The sequence below is a fragment of the Coffea arabica genome, chromosome 6c, assembly GCF_036785885.1.
Source record: "Coffea arabica cultivar ET-39 chromosome 6c, Coffea Arabica ET-39 HiFi, whole genome shotgun sequence".
NCBI lineage: Eukaryota > Viridiplantae > Streptophyta > Magnoliopsida > Gentianales > Rubiaceae > Coffea > Coffea arabica.
In genome coordinates, this window is record NC_092320.1 from 5,045,723 (window position 1) to 5,070,070 (window position 24,348).

The 24,348-nt window shown below is 38.0% G+C and overlaps 3 protein-coding genes, 1 long non-coding RNA gene and 1 other non-coding gene across 5 annotated transcripts; 4 read left to right on the plus strand and 1 right to left on the minus strand.

Moving 5' to 3' along the window:
* Positions 1 to 615: 615 nt before the first annotated feature.
* On the plus strand, positions 616 to 696 carry TRNAL-AAG (transfer RNA leucine (anticodon AAG)). The gene has a single exon. It is a non-coding gene; the product is annotated as a tRNA-Leu (tRNA).
* A 4,108-nt stretch (positions 697 to 4,804) lies between these two features.
* On the plus strand, positions 4,805 to 6,195 carry LOC140008179 (zinc finger BED domain-containing protein RICESLEEPER 3-like). Its single transcript, XM_072051737.1, has 2 exons — positions 4,805 to 5,231; positions 5,732 to 6,195. The coding sequence occupies exons 1-2, from the start codon at positions 4,805 to 4,807 to the stop codon at positions 6,193 to 6,195; spliced, it is 891 nt and encodes a 296-aa protein (XP_071907838.1).
* Positions 6,196 to 6,989: 794 nt separating this feature from the next.
* On the plus strand, positions 6,990 to 9,656 carry LOC113691411 (PAN domain-containing protein At5g03700-like). The gene has a single exon (XM_027209539.2). The coding sequence runs from the start codon at positions 7,544 to 7,546 to the stop codon at positions 9,041 to 9,043; it is 1,500 nt and encodes a 499-aa protein (XP_027065340.2). The 5' UTR covers positions 6,990 to 7,543; the 3' UTR covers positions 9,044 to 9,656.
* A 7,385-nt stretch (positions 9,657 to 17,041) lies between these two features.
* LOC113692336 (uncharacterized) lies at positions 17,042 to 17,944 on the plus strand. The gene has a single exon (XM_027210734.2). The coding sequence runs from the start codon at positions 17,042 to 17,044 to the stop codon at positions 17,942 to 17,944; it is 903 nt and encodes a 300-aa protein (XP_027066535.2).
* A 2,724-nt stretch (positions 17,945 to 20,668) lies between these two features.
* Positions 20,669 to 21,629, minus strand: LOC140007954 (uncharacterized). The gene is made up of 2 exons (XR_011815386.1): positions 21,321 to 21,629; positions 20,669 to 21,170 (listed from the first exon to the last, which is right to left on the minus strand). It is a non-coding gene; the product is annotated as an uncharacterized lncRNA (long non-coding RNA).
* Positions 21,630 to 24,348: the final 2,719 nt, after the last annotated feature.

Below are 24,348 nucleotides of genomic sequence, written 5' to 3' on the forward strand. Positions count from 1 at the left end.
TCCTTTCAGTATTGAAAATGTTTTGTGATGAGTGTGATTTACTAGTGCGTCTGTGGACAACGCGAATGGATACGAAAGAATCGTCTGGTCAGCCAGAAATTGTCGGCAGCCTAACCTCGAGAGATGCTACTTTTTTTTAACATAAATCATGCCACAGTATAATCTAGATTTTCCACACAATCTAAAGCTTCACGGGTTTCCTTAGTGAGAGAGTCAATTGTGGGGATTAGGAATTTCAACTCATGCATATATAATCACAGTGTTTAGTGATGTAAGTTGTAAGACAAGGACCATCCGATTGTTGAATTCGCGAAACCGGATGGCCCATCCATTTTTGGGTGCTTTAGCAAATAATTCATCCCCAAAAAAAAAAAAACCTCATTAACAGTGGTGGGTGTCGAGTGCAATCAATGCTGTCACCGGCTACTTTTGGCAGAAAACATGCGTTTTTGGCCTTGCACGTATCTTGTAACGTAGATATTAGAATCAACTAAGGACTTGTTTCCAAAAGGAAAAAAAAAAACAACTAAGGACTCAATCTAGTTAAAACTTCAAAGTCAACTATAGTCATAGACGAAGGTACGCTTTACGGTATCTATGAAAGGAATCTCAAACGTTGAGATGGCCGAGTTGGTCTAAGGCGCCAGATTAAGGTTCTGGTCCGAAAGGGCGTGGGTTCAAATCCCACTCTCAACACAATCTGTTGAAACCTTTTCCGTATTAAGCAAGGAATCTGCCCATGTCCGTTTTACACTTTTATGAAGAATCGAATCAACCCAACTAGCTGACAAGTTTATCCAGTTAGAGAATCGAAGGCCCATTAGACGCTCTGGCACCATTTGGACAAGGCCTTTTTCTTAGTATAAATGTGTTTCTTTGAAAAGCGTTGATTTCGATGGAGTCTCTCAGTTAAACAAAATCCTGCGAATTTACATTCATCCTGTAGCTATTGGATATTTCACTGTAATACCCTTGAAAAAACTTCCGCAAGACCGCCTTATAAGCACATTGGAAAAAAAAAGAAGCAAACAAACAAACCACGGATGCAATATCTTTTCCAGCTTAACTAGTCACCGTTGTGCATTTTTTCTTGCTAATGCGCTGGAGGAATTAGTTTGGATTATCCAAAAAATTTTATGCACAGGTTCGATGATGCGTCTAGAAGGAAAGTGACAGGTTAAAAAATTCTTGATTTCTTACGATAGAATATCTAGTTGATTTCATTCAACTCATCCGATTCGACGACTCTTTAAAAAAAAAAAAATAAGAATAATAATAATGGAAGCTTCTTCAACACAGCTTTTTTTCTTTTCTTGAAAAGCAAAGAGTTTTACATAGTTTGACCCACGCTCTTGCGAGTGTCATGACCTAATAAGCTTACTAATACCAGTAGCGTTTTATAGTTTCGGGAACAATAATGCTAACAAATTAAAATGCCTTTTTTTTTTTATAAAAAAAAAAATCTCTAAAACGGTTGGCTGTTGAATTACAAGTTGGGCAACCAGAATCTTCAACTGCCTAGCTATCTCCTTTTTTTTTCTTTTCAAAAGAAAAAAAAAAAACACGTTAAAGATACAGCCAGCAGATTTCGTGACTTGTGCGACTTTGTGATTTTAATCGTTCAACAGTTTGTGGTGATTATAACCCCAAAAAAAAAAAAAAAGACATCCAAATTGATGCTGTATAATAGTACTTGCAGCGCATGTACTTATTATTAAATATTAATTAAGAGCGTGGTAAATTAAACAAGTTGAGCCCAATGTCAACTTTCTGAAAACAAAATCCGGTCAATTATCATCGAACCACCTGTTTTATTGCCTCCCCACAGAGCATGTGAACACATGCCAAACAACAATTTTCAATTATTCGACGCAGATTTGTTGGATTAGAATAGAGGGGGCGAAACGAAATAAAAAGGATGGGAAGGTGCAGTTTGAGCAGCGGAGTTGAGACTACATTTTTAATACATGAACGGCATCAAGATTGATTGAATACTTGAGAGAAAGATGGCTGTTGCAGGGCTGCAGGTAGGGTCTGTTTGGTTGGACTTTGGACAATGTCAAACGCCACTTCAATACAACGTTCTAAGGTCAACATCAACCCCCATTGGTCCATCCCCATGTGGCGGCTATTAGCATTCCTCATTTAGCCCAACAAGGAAATAAGTACCTACTAGAATAACACAGAGACTTTTTTTTTTTTTTTTCCCTTTTTTAGTTTATACAATTACATAAAAGGAAAGTTTAGCGTTCGAAATACGGGAAAGAAAAGGCTATTCATCCGCAAAAATCACGAATATTTATTTTTTTCATCATCTGTGTTAAATGTCGACAGGATTACAATTGAATTTTACCAAAAGAGCAGAAAAGTGTGTCCGTCCAATTCATTTTTACCTTGACTGGATAGAGAAACAAAAAGTAATCTAAAACATGCAGAAGTAAGTTTGACCTGAATGGGGTGTTAATAGTGGATAGATAGAGCAGCCCTTTTGACTTTGCAGGTGAAAAAATTAATGCATGCAGAGAATGGGATGCAATGCGGTGCCGGTGCGGACTGGACGCCATCCTTCCTTCCATCCTTCAGCCAACACACACAACAGAACGACTTAATAAAAATTTCGACGGAAATTGAATGGTTGCGCTAGTTAGTAGCCCAACCTAACCGCTGCTGCCACTTGCTTTCTTTCTAGAATCCCAACCGCCTAAATGCTTCATAATGCCCGCCTCCTACGGTTTTTTTTTTCTTTTCCTAAAACGAAATAAACGAAAAGAAAGGGAGCCTCGCGACCACACCAAACTACCTTATCGAAAAAGCATAAAATAAAATAACACGAGGATAACATTTTTATACATTGTTAATATATTATTTTTTTTACATTAACAGATTTAGATCATAGCATATGACATAAAAATTTAAATTTCACATCATGTACATGCGGCATACATTTAAAGTTGTTAACCTAAATAATCATGACACAATCAATGTATAAAAAAGTTAATACATAATATAATATATATAACATAAAGATGTATATAACTAATGGAGTCGGCTCAGTGGTCAAGGATGCAAATGGAAATGAGAGGAGTGCAAGGAGGAACGGGAGGGTATATATATATATATCATATCATATCATATAAGGTTCTGTTTGGATTAGGGGTGTCAAATAAAATCATTTAATTAATTTTACCCATACCCGTTCATTACCCATTTATAACCATTTAATAAATGGATATAATTGGGTAACCCATCTAACCCATTTAACTTACATTCCCAAACTTCTTGTATTTTCCATTTTCACCGTCAATCTTCTTCTCCTCCCCACCAGCAAGCCCACTGCTTCCCTCCCCCCCTCTTTCTTCCTCCAGTGTTTGTTTCCCCCATCTCTTATCCCCGTCCTTGCTTAATAGAAGGTTTTTGTCCCTTTCATGTCCGATTCCTGAGCTGATCTATGAATAAACCAGCGGTGTCTTGAAGATTTTCTCAGAGAATGTTAAGAGTCTGATATGCCCACTTGGACTGCATTTTCGCTCTAATGAAAAAGTCTGAGCTGAGTTGATCCAAGGTTCTTTTGGTATGCTATATTATTCTTTTGTGCCTTCTCTCTGAATTAGGCTAAGTTCACCCGATAATCTGGTATGTGGCATCTGGTAACTTTGGAAGGCTAATAATGGTATAATTAATTTCAGGGTTATCTAATTAAGTTCGGTTTTGCAGATTGCTGAATCTAATTAAATATTGCACCGTAGTATGTTACCATTCTTAAGTTTTTTGACATCTTGGACTGGTTAAATGATTGTTTCGCTTACCTTTGTTTGCAGATTGCATGAGATTTTATTTAGTAGAAAGCTTTCTAGATTTATGGCTGGACCAAATTGACATACTTGGTAAAAAAAAGAAGGCAATAATTGTTAAATGTGCTTGTCTAGCAAAAACAATCACTGTATTGGTTCTACCACTACCGTGATTGTGATCAATTTTTTCATCCTAGGTGCATTTGCCTGCTTGACCAATATCCAAATGTCAAATTCGGGGATTCCTTTCAAGTTGAAATTCACCCTCGTGATCCTGCGGCAAATGTTTGGATGGTTATACAGTCTTCAAATGTTTCCAATGTAATTTTCATCCGTGTCTGCAATGCATACGTGATATAATATATAAGTCCTAGCTCTGTTATTTTTGCTCATCATGTTGGCGGGGCCATATGATAAAAAGTTTTCCACAGCTACACTTAATACTTCCAATTCTTGAGATCAATGTTGCAGAAATATCAGATGAGGTGTATAAAGCTGGAAGGCTGAGAGTCTTAGACAGGAAAATATCAGATGAGGTGTACAAAGTCGGTAGTATAGATAACAGAAATGCCATCCCATCATGATCCAACAGATGAGTTGTCAGAGCACATTTAGGAACAATGTTCTTATACAAGCCATGAGCCTACCAATATAGATGAGTTGATCTAAGGTTCTTCTAAGCGTTCGAGACAGCTCACGTCATTGATTTGGAGCACATTTAGGAACAATGTTTTTATACAAGCCATGAGCCTACCAATATAGATGAGTTGATCCAAGGTTCTTCTAAGCGTTCGAGACAGTTCACATCATTGATTTGGAAGGAATTTGAAATATTGTGTGTTGAACCATATGGTTCACAAAGAGCACAATGTAAATGGTGCAAGTGTGATTATGCATGCGGTGGAACAATCGGAACAAGCAACTTATGGCGTCATCTTTCAAATTGTACTAAGCGTGGACAATCTGATTTTGAAGAACGGTCTCCACTTGACCAAGGAATTTATCGGGAAAAGATGGGAATTGCTATTGTGAAGCATAACCATCCTTATAGACTGGTGGAGCAAGAAGGAATTCAGGACTTGTGTGTATACTTAAATTCAGATGCTTTACCCATTTCGAGAAACACGACAAATGCTGATATTGAAAAGATGTACAAAAAAGAAAAAGAAAAACTAAAAATAGAATTAAATTCAATTTCAAGTCGAATTTGCCTTACTGCAGACTTGTGGACATCTATTGCAATAGATGGGTATTTGGCATTGACGACTCATTTCGTGGATGAAGATTGGATTTTACAAAAGAGGGTTCTAAATTTTCACCACATGCCACCACCACATGGTGATCCAATATTAGCTGAAAAAGTTATAGATTTATTGAGAGATTGGGCTGTTGAAAAAAAAGTTTTTACTATCACATTGGATAACGCATCTTACAATGATGGTATGGTGAATCTGTTGAAGCAGCATTTGAGGCTAAGAAATACACTATTTTGTGAGGGTGAATTTTTTCATGTAAGATGCAGTGCACATGTGCTAAATTTGATTATCCAAAACGGTGTCAAAGTTATTTCCAAACCATTCTCAAAGATCCGAGAGTGTGTGAAATATATCAGAGTTAGTGAATCAAGAAAGTTGAAATTTGCAGAGTGTATTGTTCAAGTTTCTTTGCCATGAATAAGAGGGTGCATCAAGATGTCCCAACCAGATGGAACTCTACATTTGTGATGCTGGATAGTGCACTTGAATATAAGCTTGCCTTTCATCAGTTGCATGTGGTTGATTGCAACTTCTGCAGATTTTACCCAACTGAAGAAGAATGGCTTAAGGTGCAGAAAATTACAACACTGTTGAGGCCTTTTTATGACCTGACCACCTTTTTTTGGGGGACTAACTATCCAACTGCAAATTTGTATTTTCACGGTGTTTGAAAAATTCAAAAAGTTATCACGGAAGAGGTCAATAATTTAGACATTGAAGTAAGTGAAATGGCCAAGCAAATGAAACTGAAATTTGAGAAGTATTGGAAATGTTATAGCTTGGTTTTGAATTTTACCATCATTTTGGATCCGCGCTTTAAAATGGATTATGTGGTGTATGCTTTTAAGAAGCTATATCCTTTTGATTATGAAGAACGTGCTAAGGAAGTTCGGGATAAATTTTATTTACTATTTGAGAAGTACGAGAATACTTTTGATGGGGATTTGCTAGATGGATCAATAACAGGCTGCTCTGGTGGTGATTTGGGCAATGACAATGATGATTTTGCTGAATTTGAGAGTCAACAACATGCAAACAAGAGGAATAAGTCACAAATAGACTCTTATTTGGATGATACTCGACTCTTTTCAACTCAAGAATTGGACGTTCTCAATTTTTGGCCATGTAACCTTTCACTGCTCTATTAGTTATTCGTATTTATTGAAAATTTGTCTTTGTTTGTATGCTAAATGAAGTGATTGCTAGTCTTCATCAGGATTTTTAACTATTTTTGATGTTAAGTATTTTTGTTTTATTTATTATATGTATTTGTTGGTTTTATCTTATCGCTTTATTTCCTTGTAATTTATTAATTTGATCATTTTTTAGCATCATCAATTTATGACAAATTTTAGCTTCCTTTCTTACCTTTTCAAATGAAATTTTAAATTTATAAATGAAAAAATACTAGGGGTTCAAAGTTTTGGATTAATTTTTTTTTTAACTTTCATATTATTTAGTCCAAATTTTTAGATTCTCATCATTCAATTATTAAATAATATGTAATTTTGCGACATAGTATGCGGATGGAAAAAAAATTGATAATTAGACTTATTGGCATAATAAGCAAATATTTAAAATTAATGATGGGTGTAAAATGGTATAAATTGATAATTTAGTTTACAAAATGAATTTATATGAGTTTGTAAAAAATTAGAATAAATGGGTTATAAATGGATAATTGGGTTACCGAACTAATTTTTTTATTTACCCATTTATATCCATTTAATTAAATAAATATAAATAGATTGACTCATTTATACCCATTACACATTTTATCTGATCCAAATTCTCCCAAATCACTCATTTTGCCATCTCTAATTTGGATTACAAATGTGATTGTAAAATATGTTATAAGAGAATACATTTTACAAAAACTATCAATCCAAACAGCTCCGCGTTGTAGCCCAAAAAGATTCTCATTCTTCCTGGAATGAGATGTTGTATGGCAAAACAATGGGTTACGTGCGAGCACAGTGCAGCCGGCAGGGCTTGAATCGAGTCTCAAAGGAAAAATGCTTTACGCCAGACCACAGCCTTCCTGTTGTTCTAGCACTAAAAAGGAAATGCGCCCACCTGAAAGCTAACCTGCATCACCACAAATCTCGTTTGTATCTCCCACAAATAAAATATTGACCTTTAACGTTATCATGCAACGTAAATTAATCATTATCTCTTGACTTTTTTTACTACTATTTGTTTAATACCCTACACAGCAGTAGTGGTGGTAAGCTAACTCTTCATTATGGTCTACCGCCCTGCGCAGCACCAGGTCTTATATAAACGCGCCTGAACTGCTAGCGATTTGTTTGTTGTATTAGTATTTCCCCCGCCATCCAGACAAGGAGGTCTTCCGGGGTTCATGCACAGCTTTTGGTGCTTTCATGGCTTCTCTTCTTCTTCACGCTTAGTCTGATGTAATAGTAATACTACTCTACTACTGCTCCACATTAATCGAACACACGATTCATCGTCACCTCAGTCACTCGTTCGAACATGAACATGACTGAGCGGCTGCGGCTGCGGCTGCGGCTGCGGCTGCTCACCCTCCTGTATGTGATTTCATGTACCATCCTCAATACTTGGTCAGTGGTTCGAGCCTCCACCAGCCAAGATCATTTGACCAGCGGTTTTAAAGCCACTCCAAATCCAGCTGTCTCAACTTTCCAGCCCATCCTCACCGATTCCACGGGTAACTACTCGCTGGGCTTCCTCCGTCTCAACAAAACTCAGCTCACCCTCGCCGTCGTCCACGTTCTGTCCTCCGAAACCATATGGCACGCCAACATAACTCGATTGCCAGGATGGTCCGATCCTACTCAGCTCACCTTCAACGGCAGCCTTGTAGTGTCGGATCCTCGGTCCGGGGTGTTTTGGTCGACCTATACGGATGGAGACCGTGTTTGGCTGTCCAACACTTCAAATCTCCAAGTTGAGACGTCCGACGGCTCCGCCTTATGGCAGAGTTTTGATTTTCCGACGGATACCCTCGTCGAGAATCAGAATTTCACCAGTAAAATGTCCCTCGTTTCTTCCAACGGGATATACTCCATGCGGCTGGGACAAGATTTCATGGGGCTGTACGCGAAGTTCAAGTCCGGGTCGGATCCGGGGCAGATATACTTGAAACGCAGGGCGATGCAAGCAAAAGCGGAAATAGTCCAAGGTCAACCCATTTATGCAGTGGTCGAGTCTGACGGGTTCCTGGGCATGTACCAGAACGGGACAACCCCGGTCGACGTTCAATCATTCAGCAGTTATCAGCAACCCGTGTCCGGAGTGAGGCGGGTGCGGATGGAGACAGACGGGAATCTAAAGGGATATTTCTGGACGGGGTCGAGTTGGATCCTGGACTACCAGGCGGTATCCGACCCGTGTGAATTGCCCTGCTCATGCGGGCCATACGGGCTGTGCCAACCGGGAAAGGGATGCGGCTGTCTAAACAACAACGAGACGGAGCCCCAAACCGGGCGGTGCGTGTCACCGGGGAATCACAATCTGGTTGACTTTTGCAGCGCCTACGATAACAAGTACAAAGCGCTGAGAAGCAGCGGGGTGGACCTGCCCTACAAGGAACTGATGGGGTACCAAATCATGGAGAATTTCCAGGAATGCGAGAATGCATGCGAACGAAATTGCACGTGTTGGGGTGCGGTGTACAGGAACACCTCTGGGTTCTGTTACATCTTAGATTATCCCATACAGACGCTAGTGCGGGTGGCGGATGAATCCAAAATGGGCTACTTTAAGGTGAGCGAGGGTGTAGGGAAAGGGAAGATGGACGTGGGAGTAGGAGTTGGGGTGGGGGTGTTGTGTGGGGCCATTTTGGTAATTGGCGGGGGTTTAGTGGGGTATGGGTGGTATAGGATGAGGAGGGGTAAACAGAGGGGGGTGAGCGGCTACGTAAAAGAGGAGGGCATAATAGGTGGTGGGGTCGGACCATACAAGGATTTGGGAGCTGCCAGTTTTAGGTCAGTTGAACTATCTGCGAGATGACGTAAGGGATGATGGCATTGGGCATTGGCTGGATTGGGTCTTTTTCAACTTGGGCTCAAAAAGCTTTTAAGTTCATTGGAGTGGTGGTACAAATACTTTGTGGGACCGGCAGATCCGTTGGGTCATTGTTGGGGGGTGGACTTTTTATCTCTCCAGCTTTTGGGGGTCCCACAGTGCTATCCTTGGAGGAGGGGGAGGCTCGGAGAGACGCTGGGAGCTGATGATTTTCTCCTCGAAAACCAAAATTAGATCACGAAGCCAAAACGGACAAAAAATGCGATTTTTATTGCGGGATTTGATGTTCCAATCATTCAATCAAAGTGGATCTCGTGTATTCGGTTTGTGGAATAATGCCAGTTTGCTTCGCAAAATTACTAGCATACAATAATGACAGCATCTGTAATTCCATTTTGCGTTTTTTGGTCCAACGCCACTTAATAGTCAGCTGATGGATGGTGCATTACAACGTAAGCAACTGTTTTTTTGGATGCCATGTGCTTCCATTTGGCAGTTTTGTGTTTGAGTTGTATTTTTTTAGAGTTTTTTTTGGTAAAAAATGTATTGTAGCGTTTTGATATATATATATATATGAGATAAAAAAGTGATTGAAAAATGTATTAACGAACAACATAGAAATTTTTTGATGTAAAATCTCTTTCCAAACAAGACTAGTTCCATAGGCAAGCTCTTTTGTGGGTTTTTTTTTTTTTTTTTTGATAGTTGATGTCTTTTTATATGGTTAAATCTTTCAAGGGACTCGATTTTTTTTCTAATAAATTCTCTTACTGTTCATATTACTACTTAGATATGGATAGATATTCTTTTTATTTTGATCAAACCATGTAACACATGTGGGCATGTAATATGAGAAACATTTTTTGTCCTCTTTCAATTGAATAAAGACTCCGACCCTTAGAAAAACGACAAAAAAGGAAGAGTAAACGCAATGTGTGCGTTTAACTAAAAGAGAAAACGGCAGAATTAGTCCCTCACATATTGTGCTTTTAAAATGATGCAAATTAGTCTCTTGGATAAGTAAAGCACACCATTTTAGTCCTAAAACCCATTTCAGGTAACTTTTTTGGATTGAAACAGCCACGTCACCATCCATGATAAAATTTTCAGGGCAAAAAATACCTCACATACGCAATCCCGCACAAATACACCGCACTCTAATCTATCTGTTTAAGCACTATTAGAATTAACTAATTGAATGATTAATTGATGCTTTTCTTTTCGAGAAAATTAAAAAAAATATATTAGTTTACAAATCTTCTATATTGTATAACATAATCCAATGAAGAAATATGCAAACAAATTTAAAAAAAAAAAAAAAAAAAACCAAATGGGCCTTGTTGTGATTTGCTTGACAAAAACCTGGGCGCAACCCTCCATGTAAGCATGACAAAAATGGTCCCCGTTTTGGGCTTGGGCTTGGCCCTTGAGGTGTGAACCCAACTGACAGGGCCCAGGGCATCCTAATTTTGTGTTTATGTCCAAATAATTAATAAATAATAAAAAGAATAAAATGGCACCCCAGGTTACCCGCTACTAAGTGCAAACTGCTAGGCGCTAGCATTTAGAATTCTGTGGTTTCCCCTAATGTGGGTTGAGCAAATTGCCTGAGTATTTGAAAATCATTTTTTAAATTTGCAGCCATCTGCTAGTTCATCACGTATGGTACAGCAGGACTTGGAAGGTTTTCAGGCAGGGCTTGGACATATCCTGCTAGTTTGGTTATTCAGAGGATTGTCAAAGATCTACGTGGCATTATTTTGGAGCGGAAGCAGGTGTACACAAGCCAAGCAAAATGCTCAGCTTTGTATTTGACCGTTGAGTTGGGAATTCCATTTCCTGTTTTGTAAGTCCTGATACTCTTGTACTATTAGGTTTACACTTGTATATTGTTAGTTACTTTACTTTACTGATTTGAGTTCTCTTCCTTTTGATGTAGGGTTTCATATGAGTTGAGTCGAGCTGATGTCAAACCGCGAATTGAGCTCAGTCAACATCGAGTTCGAGTTGATCAAATCGAATTTAAAAATAATCAATTCGTTAACTAGTTAATTGACTTGATTATATATATATATAATATTTATTTATTTATTTTTATTTTTATAGTGAAATTACATATATATTTCTAATAAGAAAAAGTACTATTTTATTCATTTTTTAAAATATCATTTTTTTAACCTCAAGTTTGAGCTTTACATTTGAGAGCTCATTGAGATCGAAATCGAGTTCGAACTTGATAAAATTAAGTCGAGATTCAATTCGACTAGATTAAAACTCGATTCGATTTGGTTTGTTTACAACCCTATTTTGATGTACTGGACTAGGGACCAAGGGGCATGACCTTCATTGGTGTACACTTTCTTGCTTAGTAATGAGAAGTTCACGAAGCTTAACCTCCCCACCCCCTTGCCCATCCCCATCCCCATCCCCAGCCAAAATAAAAAATGGTGAATTATGATGGAGTGAGTTTCACAATGCTTGTTGCAGGAGTCAATAATCAAACTGAATTATGTTCTTTTTGTGGGTTTGACTCCGTAGTTTGCTCCACCCCCAACCTTCAGTTTCTTTTTCTGGTCTCGGTGGTTTGGGAGCCAATTCAAGAAAGCAAAATCCTAGATGACAGATAGAAAGTCATCAAATTCTATGATTTTGCCTCCTTCCATTAAACTACCAATATGCATTATTCTGCAACACTTGATTCCTGTTGTTTCATGACAAAATTCAACTGAACTTTTTATTATTGAAAGAGGTGCAGTGATGAATGAGAACAGGTAGAGGGAGAGAGGTTATGTGATACCCCGTCCCGCATTGGAACAGTGACGTGATATAAATAAAAATACTCCATCATGGGCTTGCAGCCGGGGGCTGCATCTTCTACTCTTGACATATGATTGATTACCAATAATAATGCTTCTTACATTTTCCTATGGGTTTATGCGCAATTGGAAAAGCTGCTGGACAACTTTTACTTCTATAAGTAGCAACAGTTGCAGACGAGGAGTTGAGTCATTTCTTTAGATACTCAATGGTTAGCATTCGAAGGATAAATCCCGACAATTACAGCCGAGACCAATTAGTGTGCTGGCTGTCCACTAATCCGACCAGAGAGTGATTCACTGGGAGAAACGAACATTATTATTAATTAGACAGACTCGGAGAGAAGAATAGTGTAAGCCTTTTTGAGTCTTGACTCGGACCTGCTCCGTGTCATGTGATGTAAGAAATCGCAAGATTCCCAGTTTCATCCAGTTGTATGATGACGAATTATTAGGTACTCGTCTTCTACCTAAACATAATAGCCATGGGCTTGCAAAAAAATGTACTAATAAACAAGTTCGCCCCAGGCATCCGTTCTTGCTCGTGGGTTTTCTGATCAAAAGGCGCTTCTTGTAACTTTAAAATGTTTTGGTTAGTAATATTATTATTATTCAATTAACAATTATTACTAAAATCATCGTATTCCTGGTCCTTTTGAGGCTGCTCCTCAAAATTGCTCCAAAACATTCTTCTTCTTCAGGTCTCAGCAATTGGACATCCACCATTAGTGCAGGCGTAGCTCTGCATCGTTGATCCAATACAACACAACAGTCCACTTGAGCCTTTGCTCAGAATTTGCCCTCCAACTATTAGCCAGACTAGTAGAGTGCAATTTATTCGCCATGATTATTGGCTGATCTCTAGTTTTTGGTCCCCGATAGGTTGCTTCGTTCTCATGCACGCAGTTTACTCTTTCTTTGTTGGCTTGTTTTCAAGATGATTAATTTGGTCTTTCTCAAAATATGTACCATTTCAGATTTGATCGAAGCGATGTCTAGTTTTGTGCCTTGTCTAGTCCATTCAGTTGTCATCACTTGCTATCAAACAGTTGGAAAATAGAAAATCGAATCCATAAACAATTGAAAACGAGACGAGCTCAATCTGGAATTGAAATAAATCAGATGTGATTTTGTTGAATCTCTCTAAAATCCTACACCCCCCCCCCCCCCCAAAAAAAAACTTTTACCACTCATTTGCTGTTGAACGAATTCCAGCAACCATAGTGATGAAAATTCTTTTTTATCAAAAAAAAAAGAGCCAGATATAAACGCAATACGCTTCAAAAAGGATTGTCTGAGAGAGAAAGTTGAGAGGGGCACGATTCATCTTGGTAGGAGTACGAAAATCATAGTTTTTTTTTTTTTTTCCAAAACGTTAGCTTTTACGAAAATCATAGTTGTGGTTGGATAGTTTGGGTTGGGGGCATTTTTTTATTTAATATTTTTTTAGTTGATTAGGAGGTTCTAAAACTTGTAAGGAAAATAGGAAAAGAAAAAGTTTGAGAGTTAAATAAAAAATTTCATTTTCAATTCACTAATATCTCTACCAACTAAACTGTGTGTTGAAAACTTTTATGCTTAATATACAACTTGATGACTTGTTTGTTTCCAGATAATTCACAAGTCATCTTAAAAAATAGTAGTGATTGCTCGATTGTTAGAAAACCTTAATCGATTTTAAGATATTATTGCCAACCGGACATGACTTGCCTTTCCTCGAAGGAAAAATGATAGTGAACTAGACAAGACTAGAAGAACGCAGACATCCTTTGGCTAGAAAAAAAATAACATCTGTGTAAGAGGGAGTGTGAAAATCAAGTTGTCGTCCAAAAGTGAAGCTAGATTTTGACAGCAATCTTCATGATTTGAGCTTTTAATTATTGTCCTTATTTTTCTTGGTTAAGTTATTGTCCGTATTTTTTTAATTATTGTCTTCATTAGCTGTATCTAAGACTGCAAACGAATTAAGCCACACCCGCAAGTCAAACTCGAACTTGAATTCGAATTCAAAAATACTAAACTCATTAGTTCGCGAGTCGGATCCAGTTCGATTATATTATATATATATATATATATATATATATATATATATATATATATATATATATATATATATATATATATATGTGTGTATTTTATTTTAATAATAAAATTACATACATGTTCTTAATATTTTAATATTTATTAAAAATTATTATTTTATTTATTTTAAGAATAAATAAAATTATTTTTTTAAGCTCAAATTTGAGTATAACTCGAGTTCGAACTTGAAATTTTGAACTTCACGTGCTCGAATTCGAGTTCCGTAAAATTATGTTAAGATTCGATGCGATTAGGTCGAATCCCGATTCGATTCATCTCAACTCATTTTGCACAGCTAGCTGCATCCGTTAAGTTATTAGCACCAAGAAATTTAAGAAAGTGGGATAGGAAGCAACGTCTGATAAAAGCATTTTCCCCGATAAATTTCCATCCTTGAGAGACATAATTCGTGTTCTTAGATGCCGCATTACGTGTTCAAATTTGTACTTTCCTCCTTGCTCTTTCTGTGGTCTGTGGATAATAAACTGGCTACATGGAAGAGGAGAAGATTAACCACATTGAGCAGAACCATTGGTTTTTGTTGGAGTTGGTTTGGCCTCTCAAGTTTTAACTTGACTGGTGGTTGATTCACTGCATCTCATTATAGACGACAGCAATAGGCATGTACAAATCAAAGTCGCTTGCTTACCAACTAAGCTAACCAACTTTCCTCCAATTGCACCCTGAAAACACAACACATGTCAGTTGTATCCACTTACAATCCTCAGACACGACTGTCATGTTGTCACTCATCCCTTCTGAAAGAGTGGGTGGTTTTTGATAAATCAGGCATTTATGGTACTGGGGAATCCCTTAGTTTTGATTTCCACTAAAAGCGACGGTCCCGTCCTATTGTTAATGTTATATTTCACATTTTGAATTGTTATTTTTATGAATTTTTATAAAAAATATATTATAATGATTAGATATATGTCAACTAAAAAAATAATTTATAATATATTTATAAAAAGCGTACAAATTTTTCGATGAAAAAATCACAATCCCAACAAATGTGTGCGTCACTAAATAATTTTTTCCTTCCAAACGCCCCAATTGCGCTCGTACGAGATACTGAAAATGGGATGAAGTAACTCAAGTGGGACTCAAATCAGAGAAGTTCCGACGTGCGAATTAGTTTGGTGCGTACCATGCAAAACCCATGTCCGATGACTACTTATTTGTGCGTGTTTCACACGTCCCTTGGTGAGTACCAAACTTTCATTTCATCTACGCTTGAGATGGGACCCAACAAGTTTGATTCCTTGGAGTCGATGTGACTTGATGCCATTTTCAATCAGGGCAATGTTGGCAGCAACATTTCCCATATAGACAGATACCAATTGACGCACTGTGGAAAAAAGACAAAGTCCTATTAAGGCTATTTAGAGTTGGAATGGATGGATGTGCATTGTTAATGTTTTGAAAAAAAAAAAAAAAAAAAAAGAGGATAAAAAGTTGTCCCTAATTTTTTTAGAGCCAGAGAGTTTATGGAGACAAATTGGCTTTTTTTCTTTTCTTTTCTCCTTTCTTCTAAACACTTTGTTGTGCTTCTTGTCGCGCCCCGCACTCCAGTATCTTTTGCCCGGCAGAAAACGGACCTGAATGAACGATGAACATCATCAATTTTTTTTCGACATCGACAATAATTTCCTCTGCACCTATTTCTATTCCTGCTTTATCCTATTCTAAGAAGGGATTAATTGAACTAATGAAGGGATCGAATCACTGTCGAATCAAACAAATACACTATACACAATCTAATTTAACAATTGACGGGAGGCATTAAAGGTTAGGTGGTGGCCTGTAACGTTAGTTTTGATCCTCAATGCTGGAGTAGTTTTGATCCTGTAACGTTAGTTGCAGTTGATAGCCGTCCCAAGTGTTAGTATTAATATTTGGGCCCAACTCTCTCCATCGTGATGTTAACATGATTCGCAGAACATGCATTTTCGAAGCGTCAGTCAATCGATCCTCATCGGGTTAAAAATGTCATTGCATTTAATTTCAAGCACTGCATTTTAGGCGTCAAAAGACGGAAATTTCTATGGTCAGTTTAAGTTGCTATTTCTTCCATACTCATTTCTCAATTACGATACTAATTTAAGTATTCAACGCCTTAAAGCCGTTCATTTAGCGGTTAAAAATGATTATTTCACTATCAGACGGTAGATTTAAGACGAGGGTATAACCGTCGGATAAGTAGAATCTCAATTTCTTGAGGAAAAAACTTTTAAAACAACAGCAACAAAAATAAAAAATTAACGGTAATCTGAACCAATATTAAAGAGAAACAACTAATGGCCAAATAGGAACAGTCAGGATCCGACAATTGGATTTTAATTATTGTCATTAGCCTTTAGATATATGTATGATAAGAAGAAAATAGACGTAACAACCTAATCTTTACTTGCTCTTCCCCTTCTAGCGTGGATTGCATATGATTGGTTGGTTCAAGGATGCCTTATTAACAATACTAAGATCCTTTGTTTTAAGTAATCCTTAGAATCAGATCCACCCAGTCAAAACAAATAAAAAAAATACATCAATCCTTTTCGCTTGTGCACATAATTCATGTATTTCCATTGTAATGCCACAGTTACATAGGAACTGTCGCTGAAAACGTTGTGAAGTGAATCAACTATTTCTGACCTGCATTAGTGCGGCCTTCCATTTCTTCTGCCAAGATATGCACTTCTAGTCTAGTAACTATTAGGAAATGGAAAGGAAGAGTGCTTTGTTAACCCGGAAAGACCGTATTAAATGTTAGATGACCTGGCCTTAAGCTGGGTTTTACTGCTCTTCTTCATGATTGGCCCCTTCATTTCGCTTCGCTGCTTTGGTTAATTTCAGTTACAAGAAGTCTGTGAGGAAGAACTGTTTGGCAGAAGAAAGGCATATCTACAAATCCCAATCTTCCTTTTCCTTCTTCCCGCAGCAAAGGATACACATAAAACCCTCCTCCGCTTCTTTCCCATAGACCCCAGACAACAGACAAGTACATCACAATTCTGGCGGAATATTTTGGAGGGCCAGCTGCTTCTGTCGGAGTATTGGTTAAAATCTTGGTAGGGTTCTTTTGTCCAAAATGAGAAGTATTACTACCTGTTACAGTGAGCATTCAATCAAGGTTTCGAATTCGTATTGTTCAGGGCCTTCCGGTCAGCCTTACCTCTCCCCTGGCTTGATTCCTTCGGTTCAAAATTCGGTTACTTGTCTGTACAAAGTCAAACTCTCGGCTGAAAAGCACTTCTTCATCAAAATCACATGGTGCGACTCAGTAGGCCAAGGCTTCTCAATTGGTATTGGGGAGGATACCCGTTCTCTTTCCAAATTCAGCAGAAATTCCAGGCAATTCAAGAAGGTCAAAGGCACAAAAGCCTTCGAATGCTGCGATTCAAGAATCGAAGTGCTCTGGGATCTGTCTCAGGCTACGTTTGACATTGGCCCTGAGCCGGTCAATGGATATTATGTTACGGTTTGGGTCGATTCTGAATTAAGTCTAATTCTTGGAGACATGGAAGAAGAATTAGACGTGAGAAAAAGCACGTCCGGCGTACAATTGCCAAAATTTTCATTGCTTTCCCGGAGCGAACATTTCTCAGGGAATGCCCTGTATTCAACCAAGGCTCAGTTTTGCGACGCGGGAACATGTCATGACATAGTGATCAAGTGCGTTCGTGAAGACACGGGATCAAAGGATTCGGAATTATCTGTGACTATTGATAAGAAGAATGTCATTCACGTGAAGAGGTTGCAGTGGAATTTTAGGGGAAATCAGACAATTTTTGTGGATGGACTATTGGTGGATATGATGTGGGATGTTCACGACTGGTTTTTCAATCCGTCACCTGGATATGCTGTCTTCATGTTTAGGACGAGAAGCGGGCTGGATAGCAGATTGTGGTTGGAGGAGAAAATGTTGGAGCAGAAGGAACAAGAGAAAGGTGGCTTCTCTTTGTTGATCTGTGCCCGTAAGACCTCTGACTAACTGATTTTCCTCCTCCTCAGTTGCCATTCTATCTCCATACTATTGGGATCCTTTTTCTCACCGTGTGTTTTTTGCCACGCAAACTTTAGCTTTATAGATTAATTAACCATCGAAAAGAATTATACGACGATATATAATATAGCAGTTAGGAGACCAAAGAAGATGAGATTGATTTGCAGATATTGCCGTTACACTACCATAGACATGGCTCCTTCCCATGGATTGGACCTTGTAGTTTCTGCTCTGTCTCTGTGATGAAACGGATCATTCCCCAACATATAATTTACGGGAATGATTCTCAATTGTACAGCTTTTACTCAATTTCCTTTGATTTTACGAAGATGATTGTTCAATGGAGTGCAGTGTTTATGGTCCCTCTTTCCCTCCCTCTCCAAGGTTGGACGTTGCATGTTAGAAAGTTGCTTCCTTTCGTTATTGCCTATTTGCCTCTGTCAGCAAATCATCCTTGCACTTGTAAGATTTAATCTAAAATCAAGCAGAAATTTATGATCCCTTAATCCAGAATTGAAGTTTTCTTCCGCAAGTACTCCTGGTCTGCAGAAGTTTAGGAGTATAATTTGGTTGCCAAGGAGTCGTAAAAAAACTTAGCCACTTTATTTGACAGCAAGGGTGTGCCGGATCTAAACTTTTTGGCTGTCCGGTCTGCAATACTTTTCCGGGAGCTGTGTAGTGTCTATGATCTAAAGTTGCGAGTTTTGCCAACATATATAAAAACAAGAAAGGCCGAAAAAAGAGACAGAATATACGCGTAAACCACCGGTGACTAGAGAGCTATCCTTGCGTCGTGTGAGCAACAGGTAAAGTATGCATTGGCCAAGTGTTAGCAAAAGTAATGCTGAGAAAACATTCTGGACACCAAAGTATGTTGGCTGCACCATTTTTTTTTTTTTTTTTTTATAATGGGCGGGCCCAAAAAAAAAAAAAAAAAAAAAAACCTTTTCTCTCTTTTCTTTTTTGGAAGGATAATTGCAGAGGGCTTATAATAAAAACAGAGCGGAACTAAAAGGCCAATTCTTTTTTGAAAGACTGTAAAAGTTCTCTTCTGATAATGAAATGACTCTAAAAATCCTTTCCGTAACACTAAAGTGACTCTAGTGATGCAGATCATTTCTCTCCTTGATTGCATTTAGAAAAAAGAACAGTAGTGCTTCTTCTCCGAACTGACTCGAATATCAAGTGTCTGGTTGATGAAGTTAGACCCAAGTCAATTTTTTTCTCCGATTAACCCTATCCTGTGGTCCTGTCTTTTCATATGCTCCTTGGCAACTAATCGAGAGATTAGAATTTAAACACTTCATCCAACTCTCTCCCAGATCAGCCAATTTTGGAACCCCCCCAAAAACAGGCTGCTCACCTTCCCATGACTGCGTTCAACGATCCCAACCTTTCCCATTCAATCACTTTCTGGAGAGTTAAACAGTTGAGACCAATATAGTAGCTTGCGTATCACTTTGGTGAAAGCTCTTTCGTCGCTATCCATTTAGGACTTACCGGCCATCTCAATTTAATGCTTCAGCCGCTCGTCACCGTTTTGACTCGGAAGGTTTATTTTTGGCTGCGTAATGTGTAGGTAGATAGCCAACATCCTATTGACTTATTCCTCCAATTTGAACTTCTCTGCAATTAAATTGCCTAATGGGGAGCGAGGTTGTGATTTTCACATTCGAATTTTGAATGGCTTATATACTTTTGGAATAAAATTTAAAACACGTAATCACATATATATATATATATATGTATATATATTGTTTTATAACTATTATTGTAACTTTTTTTTTTTCTACGAAGGTGGTATTCAAATTTAGCCGGACTAATCCATCTCTTGACTTGCAATTGTACGTAGAATCCTTGGATCCATACTCCATTTAAGTGTCAATACTAGGACAAGTCAGACCCTTCAAAATAATACTACTATATTTCTTTATCAAAACGACATGTTTATCAAGTGTCAATGCTAGGAAAAGTCAGATGCTTCACAGACATTCAGAAATAGTCGCCTGTGTCCCGCGGACTATTCTTCGTATATGCAAAAATTTTAAAAAACTATATATGTTATATACATAATTTTAGATATGTTAAAAATAGCTCTCTCTCTCTCTCTAATTAAATTTTCTGGCCGTCTATGACTATATTCTAATTCTAACAAAAGCAATCAATTGCAAAAAGATGTTGGCAGTTTGTGCCTCTTGAAATTGAGAAGAATCACAGCAACACGTGCTAGTGAACTTTGTTAGAATGTTCAAATGTATGAACCTCTGTTACCTTTCTACTTTGGTTGGCAAGTGTAACACTCACTCCTGCTTGTTTTCGTGTCCTTAATATGCATTTTCTGTGCGGAGTTATGCCCAGTAATAGATAATTGTACCATCGATAGTGCATCAAATCCGTGATCTTGGTAGTTTAGGTTAACCACGGCAGCCCTTCCTATTGGGTTTTGCAGTCTATTCATTACTACACACAGAACAGATGATGCAAGTTCTAGTGACACTGGCATGGTTGCCTCCCTCTGAACTGCATTGCAGATCTTTTTTGAGACTTTGGTAGAGCAACTACTTTTAATTCTTTTGGCTTCTGGGTAGTACGTGTTCTGGAAACTTGCATACATTATGCTTGCAACTCTTTTTGCAGGCAAGTTATCTCAATGATGCTGAAGTAATTAAGAGGCGCCCGTTGTGGCTAGGGACATAGAAATACTACTGATGCTTTATAGTAATTGAGTTAATCTTCTGTGATTCAGGTAGCAAAAAGAACGCAATACCATCACGACAAACTTAGTAGAGTCTGTTCTACAACTGTCATTTTTTGTTTTCCTGTTGGACGGAGAAGAGTTACTTTTAGTACATGTAGAAGAATTGGGACAATAGCAAGGCAAGGCATAGCAAAAAGTCTATTTTCAGCTTCGGCAACATCTTTGGATGATAGACACTAACTAGTATTCTTGGTCAAGAAAACTACCGCGTGCATCAGATGGTTGTTAATCTTTGACTGTTTGCGAGTCTTTGGGCTCAATTTTGAATGAGAAATTACGTTTTCAGAATTTCTATCCATGATTCTGCCACTTGCACACAAATTTCAAAAAGCTGGACTTCTTGAATCTGATGTTCCCGTCGAATATGTCCTGTACTCCAGCTTCGTCGAAGCCAGGATACTTTTGCCCGTGTCCCATGAAGCATCAGCTGCAATTTGCAGGCAAGAATATTCCAGACTGCAGAAGAAGATTAGGAAGAATGTTTTAGTCACACAGTAGCGTAGCATCAATTTTAGTGTCAACTTGGTAGAGAATGTATTCTCGGCAGTGAAGAATGTATATGTAATGGTGCATTCGGATATTAACGAGTAAAAAAGATGGAATAACTTGTGTGAGAATTCAGAGGACGATTCCCTAGCTACACAGGGAAGGCGTGGGTTGCAAACCCTGCGACGCGCCTTCCTTTGTGCTGAGTAACTATCTGGATCAAGATCAGGACCCCTGAAACGATGATGGTTCACTCACCGGTGCCTTCCTTCCAAGTTCTGACGATGCTTAAAACGACTTTATTGCTTCATAATTACAATAATAGCTTTCTGTTTTTCTTTTTCTTAAAAAGGAAAAGAAAAGGACCAAAACCCTCGTCGCCTGGAGCATCAATTGTGAAGACAGCTGATAGTTTGGCGACAGCTCGAGTTCTTGTATGCACGCTGTAGCATCCCAGTTCCAAATTCCAACCCCCACGGCGGGCTCTGTCCCCACTTACTCTTTCCCCAAGCCGGCGGTCCCACAACTTTTTATTATTTCTTAAATCTCAAGGGTCATATATTTCCCCCACCGTACGTTGTTCGTGGGATTAAAAAACGCTTGGCCAGAGCAGAGCATGGTAATGGTCATCAACTATAGGTCACCTTCTGCAAAATGTCAGAGAGTCTACTTCCGGCCCGAAATGGAATTTCGAAAAAAAATAATAATAATAAAGTCTACTGACTGACTGACTGACTCTGAGGGTTATTAGGTCATGCATGCATCATGAGTTGTACGTACACGTAAATTTTAATCGTAGCTACTATTTGGAAATTTTCGGTGCGTAACAGGACCATAATAATTGAAGTTTGAAATTTTTCTTTATTGGGTAACAAATGAGTTGACTACTGCATTCTTTTTTTTAAAGGAATGAAAGAGAGAATGAATGTCATGGGAGTTGACGTGTTTGATGGCCTGCTCCTCTATGCTGACAGTTACTTTGGCGTGGCGGGGCATGAAGGAATATAAACATATTAGTGGTAGGGTTAGTTTAGTACAATACGTTGTTTGTGAGCCGGAATAAAATTCACAAATTGGCCGGGGCTTTGCTCAATTAAATACCCGTTTGTTTTGGGCGCCAGAGGCTCAACACACCGTCGCCAAGATGCCGTCAAAGACAAAGTTAGTGAAATGGGACGAGGGAGTTTTGTAAGTTCGTGTTCTTTCAAATCGAATCGAAGAGACAGAGAAATGCTTGTTCTTTCAAATCGAATCGAAGCAATTGGTTAGTGAAGAATCGGGAGAGCAATTGGTTAGCCAAGAATCGGGAGAGCGCGGTTCGATAGGACACCAAACAGGCGCCATCGAACTAACTTGCAATACATGATGATCCCTCTCTCCCCCCCCCCCCCCGGGTGTTGTGACTTGGACGCTCAAGTCAATCGGGAGACATGGTGAATGAAATCTTGTACTGATACCTTCTACTGTTTCATCAGTTGTATTGTTGTCTTTGTCCGAATATTTAGTTGAATGAAATCACTTATCACGTTTTATCCAAAAAAAAAAAAAAAAAGGACACGAATCAGTACAACATCTCCATATCGGATTAGACTGGAACAAGTAAATAAAACAACGCACCCCGATGCATGCCGCCCCCCGGGTTGTTGAATTTGAGACCGACAGAGAGGCAGGTGGCACCAGAAAGGCACTATAAAACGGGATATATTAAAAAGAAGAGAGGCGTGAAATACCCGTGGCACGGGTAGAGGTCCTCCTCTACGATTCAAATCTACCACCCTGACCCGGGGGCAGCCAAACCGCTGTTTTAGCAGCGGTCACCCCGAAACCAACAAATTTCAAGCCAAAAAAAGTTGCTCCATCCCACAGGATTTTGTGCGGGCTGGAGCTTTCGCGAAACAACCTCGTGAGGTGGGCCGCTTCTTTTCCTGGTTTTGACCTCCTACCCACCAATTCTTCTGCCCGCGGTTTTTCCTAATTTCCTCTTTAATCCCTACAGGTTTTATTTATTAATTAATTACCGCTCACGCATCCTCACATCACTGAATAATGAATAAACAAAAGATCGAAGAAATAAAAAAAAAAACGTGATGGATCATAACTCACAACTCGTGACTTATCAGCTTATCAAACATGTATTTTCCCATCATTTTCTTCATTTTACGGGTTATGACAGTGGAGCCCTAGTACCTTTTTGGATTGCCTCTTTCTTTTTTTTATATATATATTTTTTGGATGATGGACATTTTAAAGTTTTTTTTTTATTTGTCATTTTTCAATTGATGCTTGTAAGAGTTAGTAATTTGGACAAAGCAATTAGACATCATTAATCGTAATAATTAGTAATTTGGACAATGCAACTAGACGCTGCTATTCTGTGAAATTAAAGCAAACTAAAATTTAGGTCTTCATAATTTGTCAGTATCTTAAATACTTCATATTTTGGACAAGTGTGAGTCTAACTAGTGCTCATATTAAGAGTATATTTCACATGTTATATATTCTTTAAAATGTAAGTTAATTATAAAAATAAATAAATACAAGAGAAGACATATAAGATTAAATAGAGAAACTGTATAAATGTAAAAAGAAGGTATTAATTGTTAGTTGTGTACGTACATGATAAGTTAAGTACATTTTAAATATATTAACGAATGCCTATTGAACACTCACTAAAACAATCCAAAAGAGAAAATCATACGCGACGATAAATAAATTTTACAAACATCTATGAGATGTAAAACAAAAAGAAATAAAATTTACAAATCAAATTGCAATCAATTTCCCTTGTTCCCCCAAAAATTAGCAACAACCAATTAGAATTCCTATGAAAGTATAAACAGGCCTAATCAAAATCAATGTTTTAATTTTAAACTTGTCTCCTTATTTCATAACTTTGAAATTACTTTTAATTTTTGACTTGCTCATTCATCAAAGTCAAGATTACACGAGCCATTTGAGTTGAACTCAAGTTGAGTTCTAGTAATTAGAGTTTTTTTTTAAAAAAAAAATTGTATCAATTCAATGTTTTATGTCAATTAAGCCAATTTTAAATATAACACACATTACATGTTGATTATATTCAAAATTTGATTAGTTAGGAAAAAAGTTTAAATTTATAATGAACAATAAATACTATTTAACTCTGATT